Consider the following 16,336-nt stretch of genomic DNA (forward strand, 5'->3'; position numbering starts at 1 on the left):
GGCTCATTTTGAAGCTCTCGTTGAGCTGGGCATGAATCTATTGTTACCTTCCAAAAATTTCCAGGATTTAGTTCCAAAATTTAATCTTTTGAAATTTAAATTTTAAAATTTTTAACAGTTGGTCTATTTAGGCGTATTTTTGGCTATTTTTTCAGATAAAAAACTCAAATTGCTCATTTTTAGCAATCTCAAATTAAAATGGAATTTCAGTGTCAGCGATCCGGTCCTCTATGGAATATTCTGGGAAGGAGACAAGAATTCGTATAGATCAGCGGATGCGACCGGCAAATCAGCGATTTGTATATTCACGATGAAGGAAGTCGAGTTGGCATTCAAACAGAATATCATGAAATGCTATAAGGGAACTTCTGGACTCAAAAAGAATCTTCCATGGTTCTCCTCGAATGACGATTGTCGATTTACGACACTTCCATGGGAAGGTATCAAGTGTGGAAAGGATGTGAACTCGAAAATCGGTAAGTCATTTAATGAGAAAAAAGAAAAAATTTGAGTAGAAATGGTCCAAGAATGGTCAAAATTGGATGATTTTGAGCCAAGAAAACTTGGAATGTTCGAAAACTTTTATTTCGAATTTTGATTTTTTGGATTTTCTCGATTTCCAAAAGCTTTTTTTTGAACTCTGAACGTTTTCAATGAATTCCACTCTTCAAGAGCTTCAAAATGAGCCTAAACACGGCTAGGCTCCGCTCATTTTGGATTTTCGGGCGCGTCGCGGTTGTGCGTCGCGTGTCTAAAGGGAAATTTCAAAGTGGGCGGAGCCTAGTCGTGTTGGGGCTTATTTTGAAGCTCTCGTCAAGCTAAGCATGATTCCAGTAATGATTTTCAGAAATATTTTCTTTCTTTCAGGCGGCGACACTCCGATTGCCACGTCAGCAACGTATGTAACTGATGACTCTGCCCAATTGCTCACCTCAATCGCTATCAATACAACCCGATCGAGTACGGTAGCTTTTGTAGGAACTCAAGGCGGCAAATTACATAAGGTGAGCAATTTTGACATAAATTAAGCGATCTTGAGCTAAAAATAATTTTTTAGATTTCGGATTTTATTTGAACTTTTGAAGTCAAAAATTTATGTTCAAAATTTCTGATATTGAACATCAAATTCATTCTCAGCAAGTTATGGGCTTCAAAATGAGCCCAAACACGACTAGGCTCCGCCCAATTTTAAATTTTGGCCTGCACACGCGACGCACGACCGTGACGCACCGGAAAAACAAAAGTGTGCGGAGCCTAGCCGTGTTTGGGCTCATTTTGAAGCTCTCAGCGTGGTAAATAAGGTTTTGAAATCAAAAATCAGAAAATTTCAAGTTTCAGCCCAAAAATTCGAGTTTGGAATTTCAGAAAATTTGCATTTTCCAAAAAAATGTTTTTTAATTTTTGGTTTTTCCAGCCTTTTGTTCAAATTTAAAGTAATTTCAGCTCCTCATCGAGTCGAAAAGATCCGCCGAGAGGTACGCAACCGAGCTGCTCACTGATAACGAGCCAATTCTGGCGGATATGGAATTCTCTGGCGACGGAAAGCACATTTACATTTTGACGCCGTCGAAAGTGATCAAAATGCCAACATCTCGCTGTGAGACCCTTTCCAGTCAATGCGACACGTGTCTTTCGTCTCGAGACCCATTTTGTGGGTGGTGTGTCTCGAATAATCATTGTACGCAAGAAGAATCGTGTGAAAGAGAAGTGCCACACACCTCCCGAGGATGGCTTGATTTTCAGAACTCCAAGTGCCCGAGGTAAGATTTTTCAGTATGGATTTGAATTTTCCGCTAAATTTCACCCCTGAAACATCCAAATTCGCCTTGTTTTGACCCGGAATAGGCCGAGCATGGTAAATTTACATCCGAATCCGAAATTTTTCACATTTTTCCATTTTTTCGTTTCCAGATCCCATTTTTCAATAATTTTTACATTATATTGTTACTCAGCTTAACGAGAGCTTTAAAATGAGCCCAAACACGCCTTGGCTTCGCCCACGTTGAGTTTTCAGGCGCGTCGCGGTCGTGCGTCGCGTGTCTAGGAGGAAGTTTCAAAATGGGCGGAGCCTAGTCGTGTTTGAGCTCATTTTGAAGCTCTCAAAGTGTCGAATTCGACTTGTTTTGTAGTCATAATTTTTCGGATTACTGTAGTCTCAATTTTTGCAGAATTCGATCAGTGAAACCGGATCAGATACAAATCAACACTGCGGACTACTTAAATGTGACTATTGAGAATCTTCAAGCACCAAAAGGACGTCGAATGCAGTGTCTATTCCAATTTCCAACAGGAGATTCAGTGGTTTCCGATCCGATGCCGTTTGATGGATCCCTGAAATGTGCCACGCCCCCTATGAATCGTCTACCACGAATAGCGACGAATGAATATCACTTAGCAGCGAAATTGGTTGTGGTATCGGATGGTAAGGATTACTGTAGCTTAAAAATCTCAAAAAATGGGAAATTTCCTTTTGAAATAAACCGAAAAAGGTCCATTTTAAGCAAAGTATCGAAACCTGAAACTTTATTTCTCAAATTTTTTGTTCCGAAACCGAACTACGTTTATTTTAGAGGCCAAATTCGCATTTCACACGTTGAGAGCTTCAAAATGAGCCCAAACACGACTAGGCTCCGCCCACTTTCATTTTTCAGGCGCGTCGCGGCCGTGCGTCGCGTGTCTAGGAGGAAGTTTCAAAATAGGCGGAGCCTAGGCGAATTTGGGCTCATTTTGAAGGTCTCGATGTGGTAAACGTGAATTTGACATTGAAAAATACAAAAAAATTGGAGAATCATGCAAAAGTTATAAATTCAAAAAAAAATTTTTTTTTTGAAAATTTTGAATATCTGAATTTCTCGAAATTTTCCTAATTTTGCTACTTTTTTAACGGTTTTAACGTATTTCGTGAATTGTGTGCTTCAAAATGAGCCCAAACACGACTAGGCTTCGCCCACATTGAAATTTCGAGCGCGTCGCGGTCGTGCGTCGCGTGTCTATGGGAAATTCAAAATGAACGGAACCTAGGCGTGTTTAGGCTCATTTTGAAGCACTTAGCGAGTTAAATTCAAATTTGACTATAAAAAATACATAAACCTAAAACTACTACAGTAATCCTGGAAAAATGGGTGGAGCCTAACCAAGTTTGACCTTTTTTTTAAATTAATTTTTGGCTCTAAAATTCAAAATTTCCAGGTTCCAAACTCCCACTGGCCACCACAAATTTTTCATTCTACGATTGTAATCGATACACGAGTTGCTCGACGTGCTCGGCGAGCCAATTTCCATGTGATTGGTGTCTGGAATCGAATGAGTGTGTTGCCGGGAAACTAACCGAAGACAAGTGTCGAAAACAACACATTGTTAATGGTCTTAATGTGAGTTTAGCTACAAAGACTACAAAAACTACAAAAACTACAAACTATAAATTTTCCAGCGTGACGGAAGCTCGATTCGAAAAGGACCCAGCAAGTGTCCCCATATCGTAGCGCCCGTGTCGAAAATGTCGGTGGCGACGGGAGAACGAAGGAATATTAGTGTGAAGGTACAGTAAGACAGTAGACTACAAAGACTATAAGTTGACTACAAACTACAAAAAAAATTGGAGAAAAAATTACCATAAATGGGCTTTTTTGACCGATTTTAGCCGAATTCTAGTCAAACTTTCGTAAATTTGCAATTTTACAGTAATCCTAACTAGACTACAAACTACACTTTCAACAATAAACTACATTTTTTGCAGGTCGAAAATGTGGACCCGTCGTTTATGGGCGATTTCAAGTGTGAATTCCGATATGGTACAGTAACCCATGAGAAAATTGCGATGCGAACGTCGGAAGATACGATAACGTAAGTCGAAAATTTTGAATTTGAGACGCAAAATTCGAATTTCGTGCAAAAAATCCTTTAAAAGGAGCCCAAATTTGGTTAGGTTTCTCCGCCCACGTTTAAGCTCCGCCCACTAGTAGGAAGTGGGCGTGGCCTAGTCCTTTTTTGAGATTATTTCTCGTTTTTTGAATGATTCCAGAGCTTTTAGCTCATCAAGAGCTTTGAAATGAACCCAGTCACTACTATACTCCGCGCACTTTGATTTTTTGGACGCGTCGCGGTCGTGCGTCGCGTGTCTGGTGGGGAAATTTCAAAGTGGGCGGAGCCTAGTCGTGTTTGGGCTCATTTTGAAGCTCTTAATGAGCTAAACAAGAAAAATACATCAACCTTCAGAAAATTTCAGATTTTCAGCCAAAAAAGAGCGAAATTTTGTACAATTATACAAAGTATTTACAAAGTAATTTATTCAAAGTATTTTTGAAAATCTGAATTTTCCAAAATTCCTGTAACTTTTTTCTGTTTGAAACCATTTTTGATGAATTTTGTTTGTTCTTAGCTTCAGAATGAGCCCAAACTCGACTAGGCTCCGCCCATTTCAAACTTCCCCGTGCGCACGCGACGCGCCGACCGCGACGCGTCTCAAAACTCAAAGTGGGCGGAGACTAGTCGTGTTGGGGTTCATTTTGAAGCGCACAGCCTGCTGAAAAAGAATCTCACAGGTAGAGAATGAAATTTTGAATGTTTTTGTCGAAATTCCGAGTTTAGATTTTTTTTGAAAAAAAAAAAATTGCACAAATTTTTTTTTTCAATTTCAATTTTAAAATGTGAATTTTTTCCACAACTTTCAATCAAAATTGTTTTCCAGGTGTGACGAAATGCTATTCGAACCATATGGCACATCTCTTCTGGGCTCTGGCTCCACCCCTTACGGCTTCAATGTCATTTGGACGGCTCTCGGAGCACCACAGGTCAAAAAATCGATAAATCGATTTTTGGACAATGTCGATCAGCTATCGATTGACGTTTATTCTTGCGAAAATTTGGCGCCAAACTGTGGAAAATGCCTGACACTGGATTCCGAGAAATATGATTGTGGATGGTGTAGCCATCTGGACAAGTGCACACGTCCCCATCAGTGTCCGAATCGAAATTTGGCTGAAAATTGGTTGAATTCCAGTCAACTGTGTCCGAATCCCCAAATTGAGGACTTTAAACCACGAAAAGGGTCGATTTTCGGAGGCACTCGAGTCACAATAACTGGAATTAATTTGGGTCGCCACGTGGCAGATGTTGAGAAAGCGGTACAGATTGCAAATGTTCCTTGTGAAGTTGTTGAATACGTGCCATCATCGAAAATTGTGTGCTTAACCGGAAAGTCGACGATCAAGGGCAGCAATGAGAGAGGTGTTGTGGCGGTAAGATCACTTTTTCTCTAATTTTTGAGGTCAGATCCTTTCAAATTAATTGGGGACATCATCATTCTACTTGCTCTGAAGAGAGCTTCAAAATGAGCCCAAACACGACTACGATCCGTTCACTTTGATTTTTCGGATGCGTCGCGGTCGTGCGTCGCGTGTCTAGCTGAATTTTCAAAATGGGCGGAGCCTAATCGTGTTTAGGCTCATTTTGAAGCGGAGAGGGTCCTGAGTATGAATCCGATGTTGAAAATGAACCATTTCGAAACGATGAGTCTGAAATTTTAGCTTTCGAAGTTTTCAAAAAAAGAAGTTTTTTCGAATTTTCGATATTTCCCATTTTTTCGAAATTTTCTGAACTTTTTTATATCAAATTCGCATTTATTGCATTGAGAGCTTTGAAATTAGCCCAAACTCGACTATTCTCCGTCCATTTTGATACTTCCTGTTGAACACGCGACGCACGACCGCGACGCGCCTGGAAAATCAAAATGGGCGGAGCCTAGTTGTGTTGGGGCTCATTTTGAAGCTAAGAGCACACTGAAAAAAATCTAATGGTAAAATTCAAAAATTTTTAAATTTTGAATCTGAAAGTTTAGATTTTCGAAATTTTCAACAAAGTTTTTTTTTTCGCAAATTCTAGATTTCCCATTAATTTACAAAGTGTTTTTGAATTCGAGCATAAGACTCATACTCAGCGCATTCCTAGCTTCAAAATAAGCCCAAACACCACTAGGCACCGCCCATTTTGATTTTCGAGGCGCGTCGCGGTCGTGCGTCGCGTGTTTAGCTGAATTTTCAAAATGTGCGGAGCCTAGGCGTGTTTAGGCCCATTTTGAAGCGAAGTATGCCCTGAATAAGATTCTAATTGCTAAAACACCAAAATTTGAACATTTTAAATCTGAAATTTTAGATTTTCAAAATTTCAAAAAATAATTTTGGAATTTTCTACATTTCCCAATATTATTTTCTTTTTTTTGTGTTGTGATGTCATATTCGCTTCAAGCACATCAAGAGCTTCAAAATGAGCCCAAACATGACTAAGTTCCACCCATTTTCAAATTTCACCCCAGGCACGTGAGGCCCGACCGCGACGCGTCTGAAAAATGAAAGTGGGCGTAGCCTAGTCTTGTTTAGGCTCGTTTTGAAGTCAAATTCGTGCTGAATCTGAAATCACAATGAGAAATGCTTGAAAACGAGCCCAAAATCGACTGGGATCCGATCAAAGTTTGGATTACTGTGGATCTCGGATGTTCAAACTACCGTAACCCCGCTGATATCGGTCCAAAATTCATAAAAATTATACCGATCGCGTTGAAATTCAATGAGCTTCAAAATGAGCCTCATATTGCCTAAGCTCCGCCCACTTCGAAATTTCAGCCAGACACGCGACGCACAACCGCGACGCGTCTGAAAAATCAAAGTGGGCGGAGTCTGGGCAATATGGGGCTCATTTTGAAACTAAGATCCTACTGAGCATGGATTTGGTGCTTAAACATATTTATTATGAAGTTTAGGATCTGGAAATTTAGATTTTAGATTTATAAAATCCAAAAATTCGAGTTTTTCCCATTTCTAGGTGACTCTTCGCCACGATTCACTGAAATTCTTTGCGGTCACATCTGAAAAGTTTTCGTACGTCGAGCCAGTCGTCTCATCAATGAAACCAGTGAAGGGACCACGGTCCGGCGGGACAGACGTCGTTTTGACTGGAATTGACCTGGATACAGGATCCGAGATTATGGTAAAATTTGGGCAAATTGAGTGTAAAGTGTTGGAGAGGACGTCGGAATGGCTGAAATGTCGGATGGGACCATCGGAAGAGGGTGGACAGTTCCCCTTGCATATTGCCTTCGATGGACAACTCCAGAATTTGCCAATTGCAATTTATTTCGAGTTTACGTGAGTTTTCAAAAGGGAAAATGACCAAAAATGGACTGAAATTTCAGCTCCGATCCATCTGTCCAATCGATTGCGCCCAACAAAACAATACCATCCGGTGGGATTACTGTAGATGTGTACGGTCAAGGATTCACGCTGCTTCAGCGGCCACGAATGGTGTTTGTTGGATTGGGGTAGGTGAAATTCAAAATTCTCGATTTTTGATGTCAAATTCATTTTTTACACGTTCTGAGCTTCAAAATGGGCCTAAACTCGACTAGGCTCCGCCCATTTTGAGTTTTCAGGCGCGTCGCGGTCGTGCGTCGCGTGCGCCTAGGTCAAATTTCAAAGCGTGCGGAGTCAAGGCAATATGGGGCTCATTTTGAAGCTCTCAATACGTAAAACTGGAATTCATTCGCAAAAAACAAAATTTTAGGAAAATTATAGAAAATATAGAATTTCGAAAAAAAATTTTGAAAATTTTGAAAGTCCGATTTTTTCGGAGTTTCTGTAATTTGTCATAGTTTCTGAATGTTTTTGATGGATTTTGCTTATTGTAACTCACAAAATGTTGAATGCAATTTCGACTCTTAAATTGAAAAATTTGGAGAATTATGGGAAATACAGAAAAATCCAAAAAAAAACATTTTTTCGAAAATTTTGAAAATCTGATTTTTTCGGAATTTCTGTAACTTTTCTTTTTTGACAGTTTTCAATAGATTCAGTCTGATTCGGGCTTCAAAATGAGCCCAAACACGCCTAGGCCCCGCCCACTTTGAGTTTTCCAGCCGCGTCGCGGTCGTGCGTCGCGTGCGTCCTCGAAAATTCAAAATGGGCGGAGCCTAGTGTTTAAGCTTATTTTGAAGCTCTCTTTAAGTTAAATAGAATGACAATCATTTCAAAGTAACCCGACTTTTTTGAAAGGAGCTATATTCAAAATTTCAAAAAAACTCAAAACTATTATTTTTCAAATATTTTAGGCCCGTTTTTAGGCCATTTTTGAGTATAATCGATTTTTCCAGAAACGACAAGTCATACGGCCCCCTATGCTCAATTATCGATGATCAATTGATGAAATGTGCCACACCTACAGTACCCGGAGCCGCTAGAGACACTCAAGTAGAGAAGATCACAGATTACGCGTTTGATTTCGATGGAGCCGAGTTGTATAGATCGAAGATCAAGATTATGCCCCCTCCATCGTTTGAAATGCTCAACGAGCCCCGTTTTGTGCGTCCAGGAGACGATTTTTTGACGCTAAATGGGAATAATTTGAATTTGGCGGCTTCCGAGAGGGATATCGATGTAAAAGTGGGCGGAGAATCGTGTCCCCTGACAGCTCTGGCTAATAAGATCCTCACATGTCAACCGCCAGTCAAAAAACCCCAAGGAGCCGGAAAGCTGAACCCAGAGATTGTGGTTACTGTAGGAAATGCGAGCTTCTCAGTGGGCGAGGTGTCTTACGACTCGCCGGGACTCTCATCCTCTCTTCTGTTGGCGATATTGATTTTTATCATTGCAATGATTGGGCTAATTATCTGCCTAATTGTGCTCTATCGCCGGAAATCGAATACGCATCAGAGGCAGATGAAGTACTTGAAAACGCAAATGGATACCATTGAGATGAAAGTAAGAATGGAATTTTTAGAACAAAAATCAAAAAATTCCCTTCTCTCAATAGCTTAGCTTGATTGGAAATGTTGAGAGCTATAAAATAAGCCCAAACACGACTAGGCTCCGCCCACTTTGAGTATTCCATGTGACACGTGACGCACGACCGCGACGCGCCTGAAAAATGAAAGTGTGCGGAGCCTAGGCGTGTTTAGGCTTATTTCGAAGCTCTTAGCAAGTTGAAAGAGATTTTAACATCTAAAGTACCGAACTTTGGATTCTGAACTTAAAAAATTGCAAAAAAAAATTTGGAATTTTAAAAATTTTGGAAAAAAAAATTTTTTTTTTGGAATTTTGCGAATTTCAGCCAAATTTTCTCAATTTTCTCAATTCTCAGGTTGCCACCGAGTGTAAAGAAGCATTCGCCGAACTACAAACATCGCTGAATCAATACACTGCTGATCTACCGTTGGGCACCCCGACCGCCCCATTTTTGGAGTACAAGGACTACTGTGCACGTGTCCTATTCCCGAATGGTGGTAAAAATCATCCGGTGCTCAAAAATCTGGAAGTGGACACACATAAGGCTGAGGTGAGTTGAAAAAAAAATTTTTTTTCGAAACTTTTTTTTCACAATTTTCAAATTTATATTTCGGCTCCGAAATCTGACTTTTTGAAGTTCTATTTATGATTTTCGTGTTTCACACGTTCTGCGCTTTAAAATGAGCCCAAACACGACTAGGCTCCGCCCACTTTGAGTTTTCAGCCGCGTCGCGGTCTTGCGTCGCGTGTCTAGGTGAAATTTTGAAATGGGCGGAGCCTAGTCGTGTTTAGGCTCATTTTGAAGCTGGCAAAAAGCTGAAAATAATGGGGAACTCTTAAAATTGATATTCTGACCTATTTTGGGTCATAATGGAAAGTAATTAAATTTTCGATTTTTTAAAAATCTTCAAAATATAATTTTTTCGCTCGGAAATTTGTATTTTTGAAATGTTTTTTTCATTTTCAGCACGTTCTGCGCTTCAAAATGAGCCCAAACACAGCTAGGCCCCGCCCATTTTGAAAGTTCACCTAGACACGCGACGCACGACCGCGACGCTCACGAAAAATCAAAGTGAGCGGAGCCCAGTCGTGTTTGGGCTCATTTTGAAGCGCAATGCATGCTGAAAAAGAATCTGACAACAAAAATTAGCAATTTTTAGTTTGGAGTTAGGAATTTCAAAGATAAATTTTTCGAAAAAAATTTTTCACATTTTTTCAAAATATATTTTTCCGGCAATCGAAGCGGGACTTCGAGAATTCCACAAGCTGCTCATGAACAAGACCTTCCTGCTGACAATGGTCCGTACCATGGAATCCAACAAGTATTTCGTCGGAAAAGACCGTGTCTACGTGGGAAGTCTTCTGATGGTCGTCCTACAGGAGAAAATGGGTTACTGTACCGAAATGCTGAAGCAGCTGCTTAGAGAGTTGATTGAGAAGACTGTCGAGAAGAAGTTCCAACCGAAAATTTTGTTTCGAAGGAGCGAAAGTATTGCCGAGCGGATGCTGGCCGCGTGGTTCACTTTTTTGTTGCATGATCATTTGAAAGTGAGTCAAAATGACAGAAAAATAATATCAGCACCTTTTTCAGCCCATTAAAAGCTTCAGCATAGCTCCGCCCACTTTCTGGGGATGGCTCCGCCCACTTTCTGGGGAACTAGTTGTAGTGGGCGGGGCCTAGCTGTTCTTGGGCTCATTTTGAGTCATTTTTGATGCTAGATTTGTTTTTGGAACGTTTATAGCTTTAAATAAGCCCCAACACGACTAAGCTCCGTTCAGTTTAAGGCAGCCCGGATACCTTAAAGTGGGCGGAGCCAAGGCAATATCGAGCTCATTTCGAAACTTTAAAAGTCTCAATTTTGAATTTGTTACTGTTTGTGCTTTAAAATGAGCCCAAACATGACTAGGCTTCGCCCTTTTTGATTTTTCAGGCGCGTCGCGGTCGTGCGTCGCGTGCCTAGGTGAAATTTCAAGATGGGCGGAGCCTAAGCGTGTTTAGGCTCATTTTGAAGCTCTTGACGAGCTGAGCAAGATAAACAACAAAAATATGAAATTTTGAAAAAATTATTTAAAAAATTTGAGAAAATTCAATTTTACAAAAACTAATTTCGCTTCTCGGCCCGAAACCTTCAAAACTAGTCAGAATTTTGAACTTTGAGACTTTTTGTCGTTTAGAGCTTATTATCAGCTTCAAAATGCGCCCAAACACGAGTAAGCTCCGACTATTTTGAAATTTTCCCCTAGACACGCGACGCACGACCGCGACGCGCCTCAAAAGTCAAAATGGGCGGTGCCTAGTCGTGTTTGGGCTCATTTTGAAGCGCTTAACAAGATAAAAAACTATACTAAAACTATGAACTTCTATAACTCAAATCTGAGACCTTAAAAGCCCAAATAGATTTTCAGAACCCCTAACAACATGAATTTTCAGACATTCGACGCTGGCAAAAAGCTGTACGAACTATTCTGGGGAATCAAACAACAAATGGAGAAGGGACCACAGGATGCGTTGACCCTTGAAGCCAGATACTCGTTGTCCGAGGAGAAATTGCTCCGTGCCACTTTTGAATACAAGGAGCTGACGGTTTTTGTGAATTCCACTGATTCAGTCTATCAGCAGGACATTCCCGTGCGAGTGCTGGATTGTGATACGATAACACAAGTCAAGGAGAAATGTCTGGATTCCAAATATCGTGGATATCGATTCGCGGATCGACCCGGACCATCGGAAATGGAGTTGGAGTGGAAAACCGGCTTGAACGGCAAAATGACACTTCAGGTGAGCCTGAAAAATTGAGAGCTGAATTTGCCTCAAAATTTTGACCTAGAAAGTTTAAAAATTGACAGAAAAATATCAATTTTGGAGTTATGAATTTTTGGGGAAAAAATTTTTCAAAAAAAATAGTTTTTAATTTTTTTTTTTTCGAAATTCTAGCTACTTTTGCTTAATTTTTAGATCACATTTGAATTTAGCTCGTTTTCCGCTTCAAAATGAGCACAAACACAACTAGGCTCAGCCCACTTTGAGGCAGCCTGGACCACTTAAAGTGGGCGGAGCCTAATCTCGAAATGGGCGGAGCCTAGGCGAAATTGGGCTCATTTTAAAGCGAAGAAACTTTCAAATTTAGATTTTATACGTTTTGCATTTCAAAATGAGCCCAAACACGGCAAGGCTCCGCCCACGTTGAGTTTTCCCCTTAACACGCGACGCACGACCGCGACGCGCTTGAAAAATGAAAGTGGGCGGAGCCTAGGCGTGTTTGGGCTCATTTTGAAACGCAAAGAGTGTTAAGAATGAATTCAAAACTTAAAATTCCAAATTTTCAAACCTGAAGCTGTAAAAAATAAATATCAAAATATCAACAAAAAAATTTTTTTTGAAATTTTTTTTGAAACTTCAAATTTTTCCGCAAAACTCAAAACTGCAAATTTTCAGGACATTGACTCGTCGTCTCGAATCGAAGGTGGAAATTGGAAACGCCTAAACACGCTGGCCCACTACAATGTCCCAAATAACGCCATCCTCACACTGACCTCGAAAAGCAACTCTCTGTATAATCTGGTGAATTTTTCAACGTGCTCCAACAAGACCACGGTTATTTTTATTTTGATTCTATCTAAAATTAACTAAATTAGAAAAAAATTCCAGAAATTTTGACCCAAAAATCATTAAAATCGACCAAAAATGAGCTGAAATAGGCTCAAAAGCTTTTTCGGCTGGTCATGGCCTAGAAATCCATTTTACTAGGTCATGTGTCACAGAATTTGAATTTTTCATGTGAAATTCGGAATCAGCGTGAGAAGGGCTTTAAAATGAGCCCAACCAGGCCGCGGTTCCGCCCATTTTGGAATTTCCGCCGCGTCGCGGTCATGCGTCGCGTGTTTAGGAGGAAATTTCGAAGTGGGCGGAGCCTAGGCGTGTTTGGGCTCATTTTGAAGCGCAAAATAAGCTAGAGATAACTATACCGCTTAGAACAGCTAAATTTGATTCCAGAAAGTTATTTTTCAAAAAATTATTTTTTGAAAAAAATTCCAAAATCTGAGTTTCAAATTTTTCGCGCTACTTTGACTATTTTCTTCTGTATTTTACCTCTCCTAGCTACTCAGCACAACAGAAACTTCAAAACGAGCCCCATATTGCCTAGGCTCCGCCCATTTTGAAGTTTCCCATGTGACACGCGACGCACGACCGCGACGCTGCCGAAAGCTCAAAGTGGACAGAGCCTAGGCGTGTTTGGGCTCATTTTGAAGGGCAAAATGAGCTGAAGAAGAATTTGAAATCAAAATACTAAGATTCGTGAAGATATTTTTGTGAAAAATTGAAATTGAAAAAATTAACATTTTTCAAAATTAATTCCAAAACTTTTGCAGAGCATTCTCTCGGACAAATCATCACTATCAATGAAGACAGCAGGTGTGGGATCACCAAAACCATGGGGCGGAGCCCCACCATCAGTGACTGCCGACCACGCCTCCTCGTCAAATGATACTGATAACGGATACAAACTATATCACCTGGTGAAGCCCACAGAACACGGACCAACAGATTCTCAAGAGAAAATGGTGACGGAAATCTATTTGACGAGATTGCTCATGATGAAAGGAACACTAGCCAAATTTATCACTTCCCTACTGGAAAATATCTTTTCGGCGGCAAATGTGCCCCCGTGTATCAAGTATATGTTTGACTTTATGGATGAACAAGCCAGAGAACACGGTATCATAGACCCGGAAGTTGTTCACGCGTGGAAGAGTAACGCATTGCCGCTGAGGTTTTGGGTTAATCTCATTAAGAATCCGTGAGTAGTCTTTTTAAGGGGAAATGGGGTCAAAATCTGAGAATTTCTCAACTTGCGCATTAGATTCATACTCAGCGCGTTCTGCGCTTCAAAATGAGCCTAAACACGACTAGGCTCCGTGCACTTTGAATTTTCACGCGCGTCGCGGTCGTGCGTCGCGTACGCTAGGTCAAATTTCAAAGTAGGCGGGGCCTAGTCGTGTTGGGGCTTATTTTGAAGCTCTCGGCGTAATCAATACAAATTTGGCATCAAATTACAAAAATTAGAAGCCTGGTGGAAAATATGTTTTCCTCGAAATTTTCCCGCCCACTTTGAGGTAGCCTGGACGACTTAAAGTGGGCGGAGCCTAATCTCGAAATGGGCGGAGCCTAGGCGAAATTGGGCTCATTTTAAAGCTAAGAAACTTTCGAATTTAGATTTGATACGTATTGCACTTCTAAATGAGCTCAAACACGACTAGGCTCCGCCCATATTGAATTTTCCATGAGACACGCGCCGCACGACCGCAAGGCGTCGGAAAAACGAAAGTGTGCGGAGCCTGGGCGTGTTTGGGCTCATTTTGAAGCTCTTAAAATTTCCAATAATACTAAACTAGTGAAAATCAACAATTTTGAGAATTGAAAAAGTTTGAAGAGGTTAAATGTTCAAATTGAACTTTTCTTACAGTCACTTCCTGTTCGACATTCAAAAGCCCACTAAAATCGAGGGATGTCTTTCTGTGGTTGCTCAGACGCTGATGGACGCTTGTTCGACACAAGATCATCAGCTAACGAAGGATTCTCCATCGTCAAAGCTGCTATTCGCCAAAGATATGTATCAATATCGGGATTTGGTGGATTCCTACTATACGGAAATCTCAATGGCTCCACGAATCGACGACGCGACGATGGGAGCAAATCTATCGGCTGAATCCCGGCAACACAATGGAGAGTTTCATGTGTTTTCGGCGCTCAACGAGCTGTATAAATATTTGGACCAGTATAAGGAGAGCATTATTGATGCCCTGGAAGCCAATGAGCACGCACAGGCTAGTCGGTTGCCCGGAAGGTTACAAGTAAGTCAATTGGCTGTAATCTATCGAAAATTCCAGAATTTTTGACCCTAAGATCATCAAAATCGACCAAAAATTAGCCGAAATAGAGGCAAAAACCCATTTTTGGCTCTCGGTGGCCTAGAAATCCATTTTTGTGGTCAAAAATGCCGAATTTCTAGGAATGATATAGATTTGAAAATAGCATCATTTGATCTAGCTTGAAAAGAGCTTCAAAATGAGCCCAATCACGACCAGGTTCCGCCCACTTTCATTCTTCAGGCGCGTCGCGGCTGTGCGTCGCGTGTCAAGGTGAAATTTCGAAATGGGAGGAGCCTAGTCGAGTTTGGGCTTGTTTTGAAGCTGAGGACAAGTCAAATTCAATAAAAACTACAAAAACCAAGGAAACATCACAGCAATTTCAAAAATCCTGATTTTCAAAATTTTCAAAAAAAAAAACAATTTGGAATTTCGGATATTTCTCATCATTTTTCGAGTTTTTAGGTTTTTTTCATGCCAAATTTGCATTTAACTTATTGAGAGCTTCAAAATGAGCTCCATATTGCCTAGACTCCGCCCACTTTGAATTTTGACCTAGACACGCGACGCAAGGACCGCGACGCGCCTGAAAAGTCAAAGTGAGCAGAGCCTAGACAATATGGGGCTCATTTTGAAGCTCAGAATGAGCTGAGTACAAATCGAAAGTTGGAAATAATCAAAGTTTGCTGGAATTTCAGAAAAAAAAACATTTTGAAATACTTTTTTTTTCAGGATCTCTTGGCACTGATGGAATCGGACTACTATCGGGCGACAGACTACGAATCATCTACGCTGGGCCTTGGATACAATTCGAATAGTCGACTGATGCCTAGGGATCGTCTCTGAATTTTTTAAAATTTTAAAATTTTTAAAATTTTTTTCCAATTTTTCCCGATTATGTCTTTTCCCCACAAACCCCGCCCACTTTTGTCTTCTTGAATATTACGTGTATAGGCAGTTATTTGAATAATTTTTGAATTTCCCGCCCAAAATCGAAGCCCCGCCCCCTTTTCGTTCCTCTCAACTCCACAAAAAAACCATCCATCCATCGGCCATTTCTCTATTATTGATTTTACGGGTTTTCAGTCTATTCTTTCAATTTTCTGTTAATTTTCGAAAACTTTCTGAAATTTTGAAAAAAAAAATTTTTCGAAATTTTTTGAAATTTTTTGAAATTTTTGGTTGTGAATTTTTTTTCTTGCGAAAATTTGTTTTTTTTTGTTCCATGTGCTTTAATTTTTAATATTTATGACACTTTTTAATAAATTGTTTTATAAAATAATGTTTTTCGAATTTCAGATTTTCTGATTTTTGGAATTTCAGAATCTCAGATTTTTGGGCGTTCACTTTTTCAGAAATTCTAAAATTCAAAATTTTGAATAATTCGGAAATTCAGAAAATCAGAAATTCAGAAATTCAGAAGTTCCGAAATTCAGAAATTCAGAAGTTCCGAAATTCAGAAATTCAGAAACTTAGAAATTTAGAAATTCAGAAATTCAGAAATTCAGAAAATCGGAAATTCAGAAATTCAGAAATTCAGAAATTCAGAAATTCAGAAATTCAAAAATTCAGAAATTCAGAAATTCGGAAATTCAGAAATTTAGAAATTCAGAAATTCAAAAATTCAGAAATTCAGAAATTCAGAAATTCAAAAATTCAGAAATTCAGAAATTCGGAAATTCAGAAATTCAGAAATT

General features: G+C 39.9%; 1 protein-coding gene across 1 annotated transcript in view; it reads left to right on the forward strand.

Annotated features, from left to right (window-relative positions):
* The window catches only part of Cbr-plx-1, a gene marked incomplete at both ends in the record, with an annotated part of 20,667 nt that extends 5,182 nt beyond the window's left edge, over positions 1–15,485 (forward strand). The window contains 18 exons of the mRNA XM_045236286.1: positions 211–476; positions 868–1,004; positions 1,444–1,760; positions 2,169–2,422; positions 3,190–3,380; positions 3,431–3,538; positions 3,737–3,843; positions 4,688–5,237; positions 6,817–7,139; positions 7,187–7,312; positions 8,141–8,747; positions 9,127–9,325; positions 10,015–10,319; positions 11,203–11,550; positions 12,208–12,366; positions 13,143–13,570; positions 14,237–14,624; positions 15,372–15,485. Of these exons, the coding sequence (XP_045095281.1) occupies positions 211–476; positions 868–1,004; positions 1,444–1,760; positions 2,169–2,422; positions 3,190–3,380; positions 3,431–3,538; positions 3,737–3,843; positions 4,688–5,237; positions 6,817–7,139; positions 7,187–7,312; positions 8,141–8,747; positions 9,127–9,325; positions 10,015–10,319; positions 11,203–11,550; positions 12,208–12,366; positions 13,143–13,570; positions 14,237–14,624; positions 15,372–15,485 (4,927 nt within the window). The remainder of the gene's footprint in view (positions 1–210; positions 477–867; positions 1,005–1,443; positions 1,761–2,168; positions 2,423–3,189; positions 3,381–3,430; positions 3,539–3,736; positions 3,844–4,687; positions 5,238–6,816; positions 7,140–7,186; positions 7,313–8,140; positions 8,748–9,126; positions 9,326–10,014; positions 10,320–11,202; positions 11,551–12,207; positions 12,367–13,142; positions 13,571–14,236; positions 14,625–15,371) is intronic.
* Positions 15,486–16,336: the final 851 nt, after the last annotated feature.

This window comes from Caenorhabditis briggsae, assembly GCF_000004555.2.
Source record: "Caenorhabditis briggsae complete genome, chrIV, whole genome shotgun sequence".
Taxonomy (NCBI): Eukaryota; Metazoa; Nematoda; class Chromadorea; order Rhabditida; family Rhabditidae; genus Caenorhabditis; species Caenorhabditis briggsae.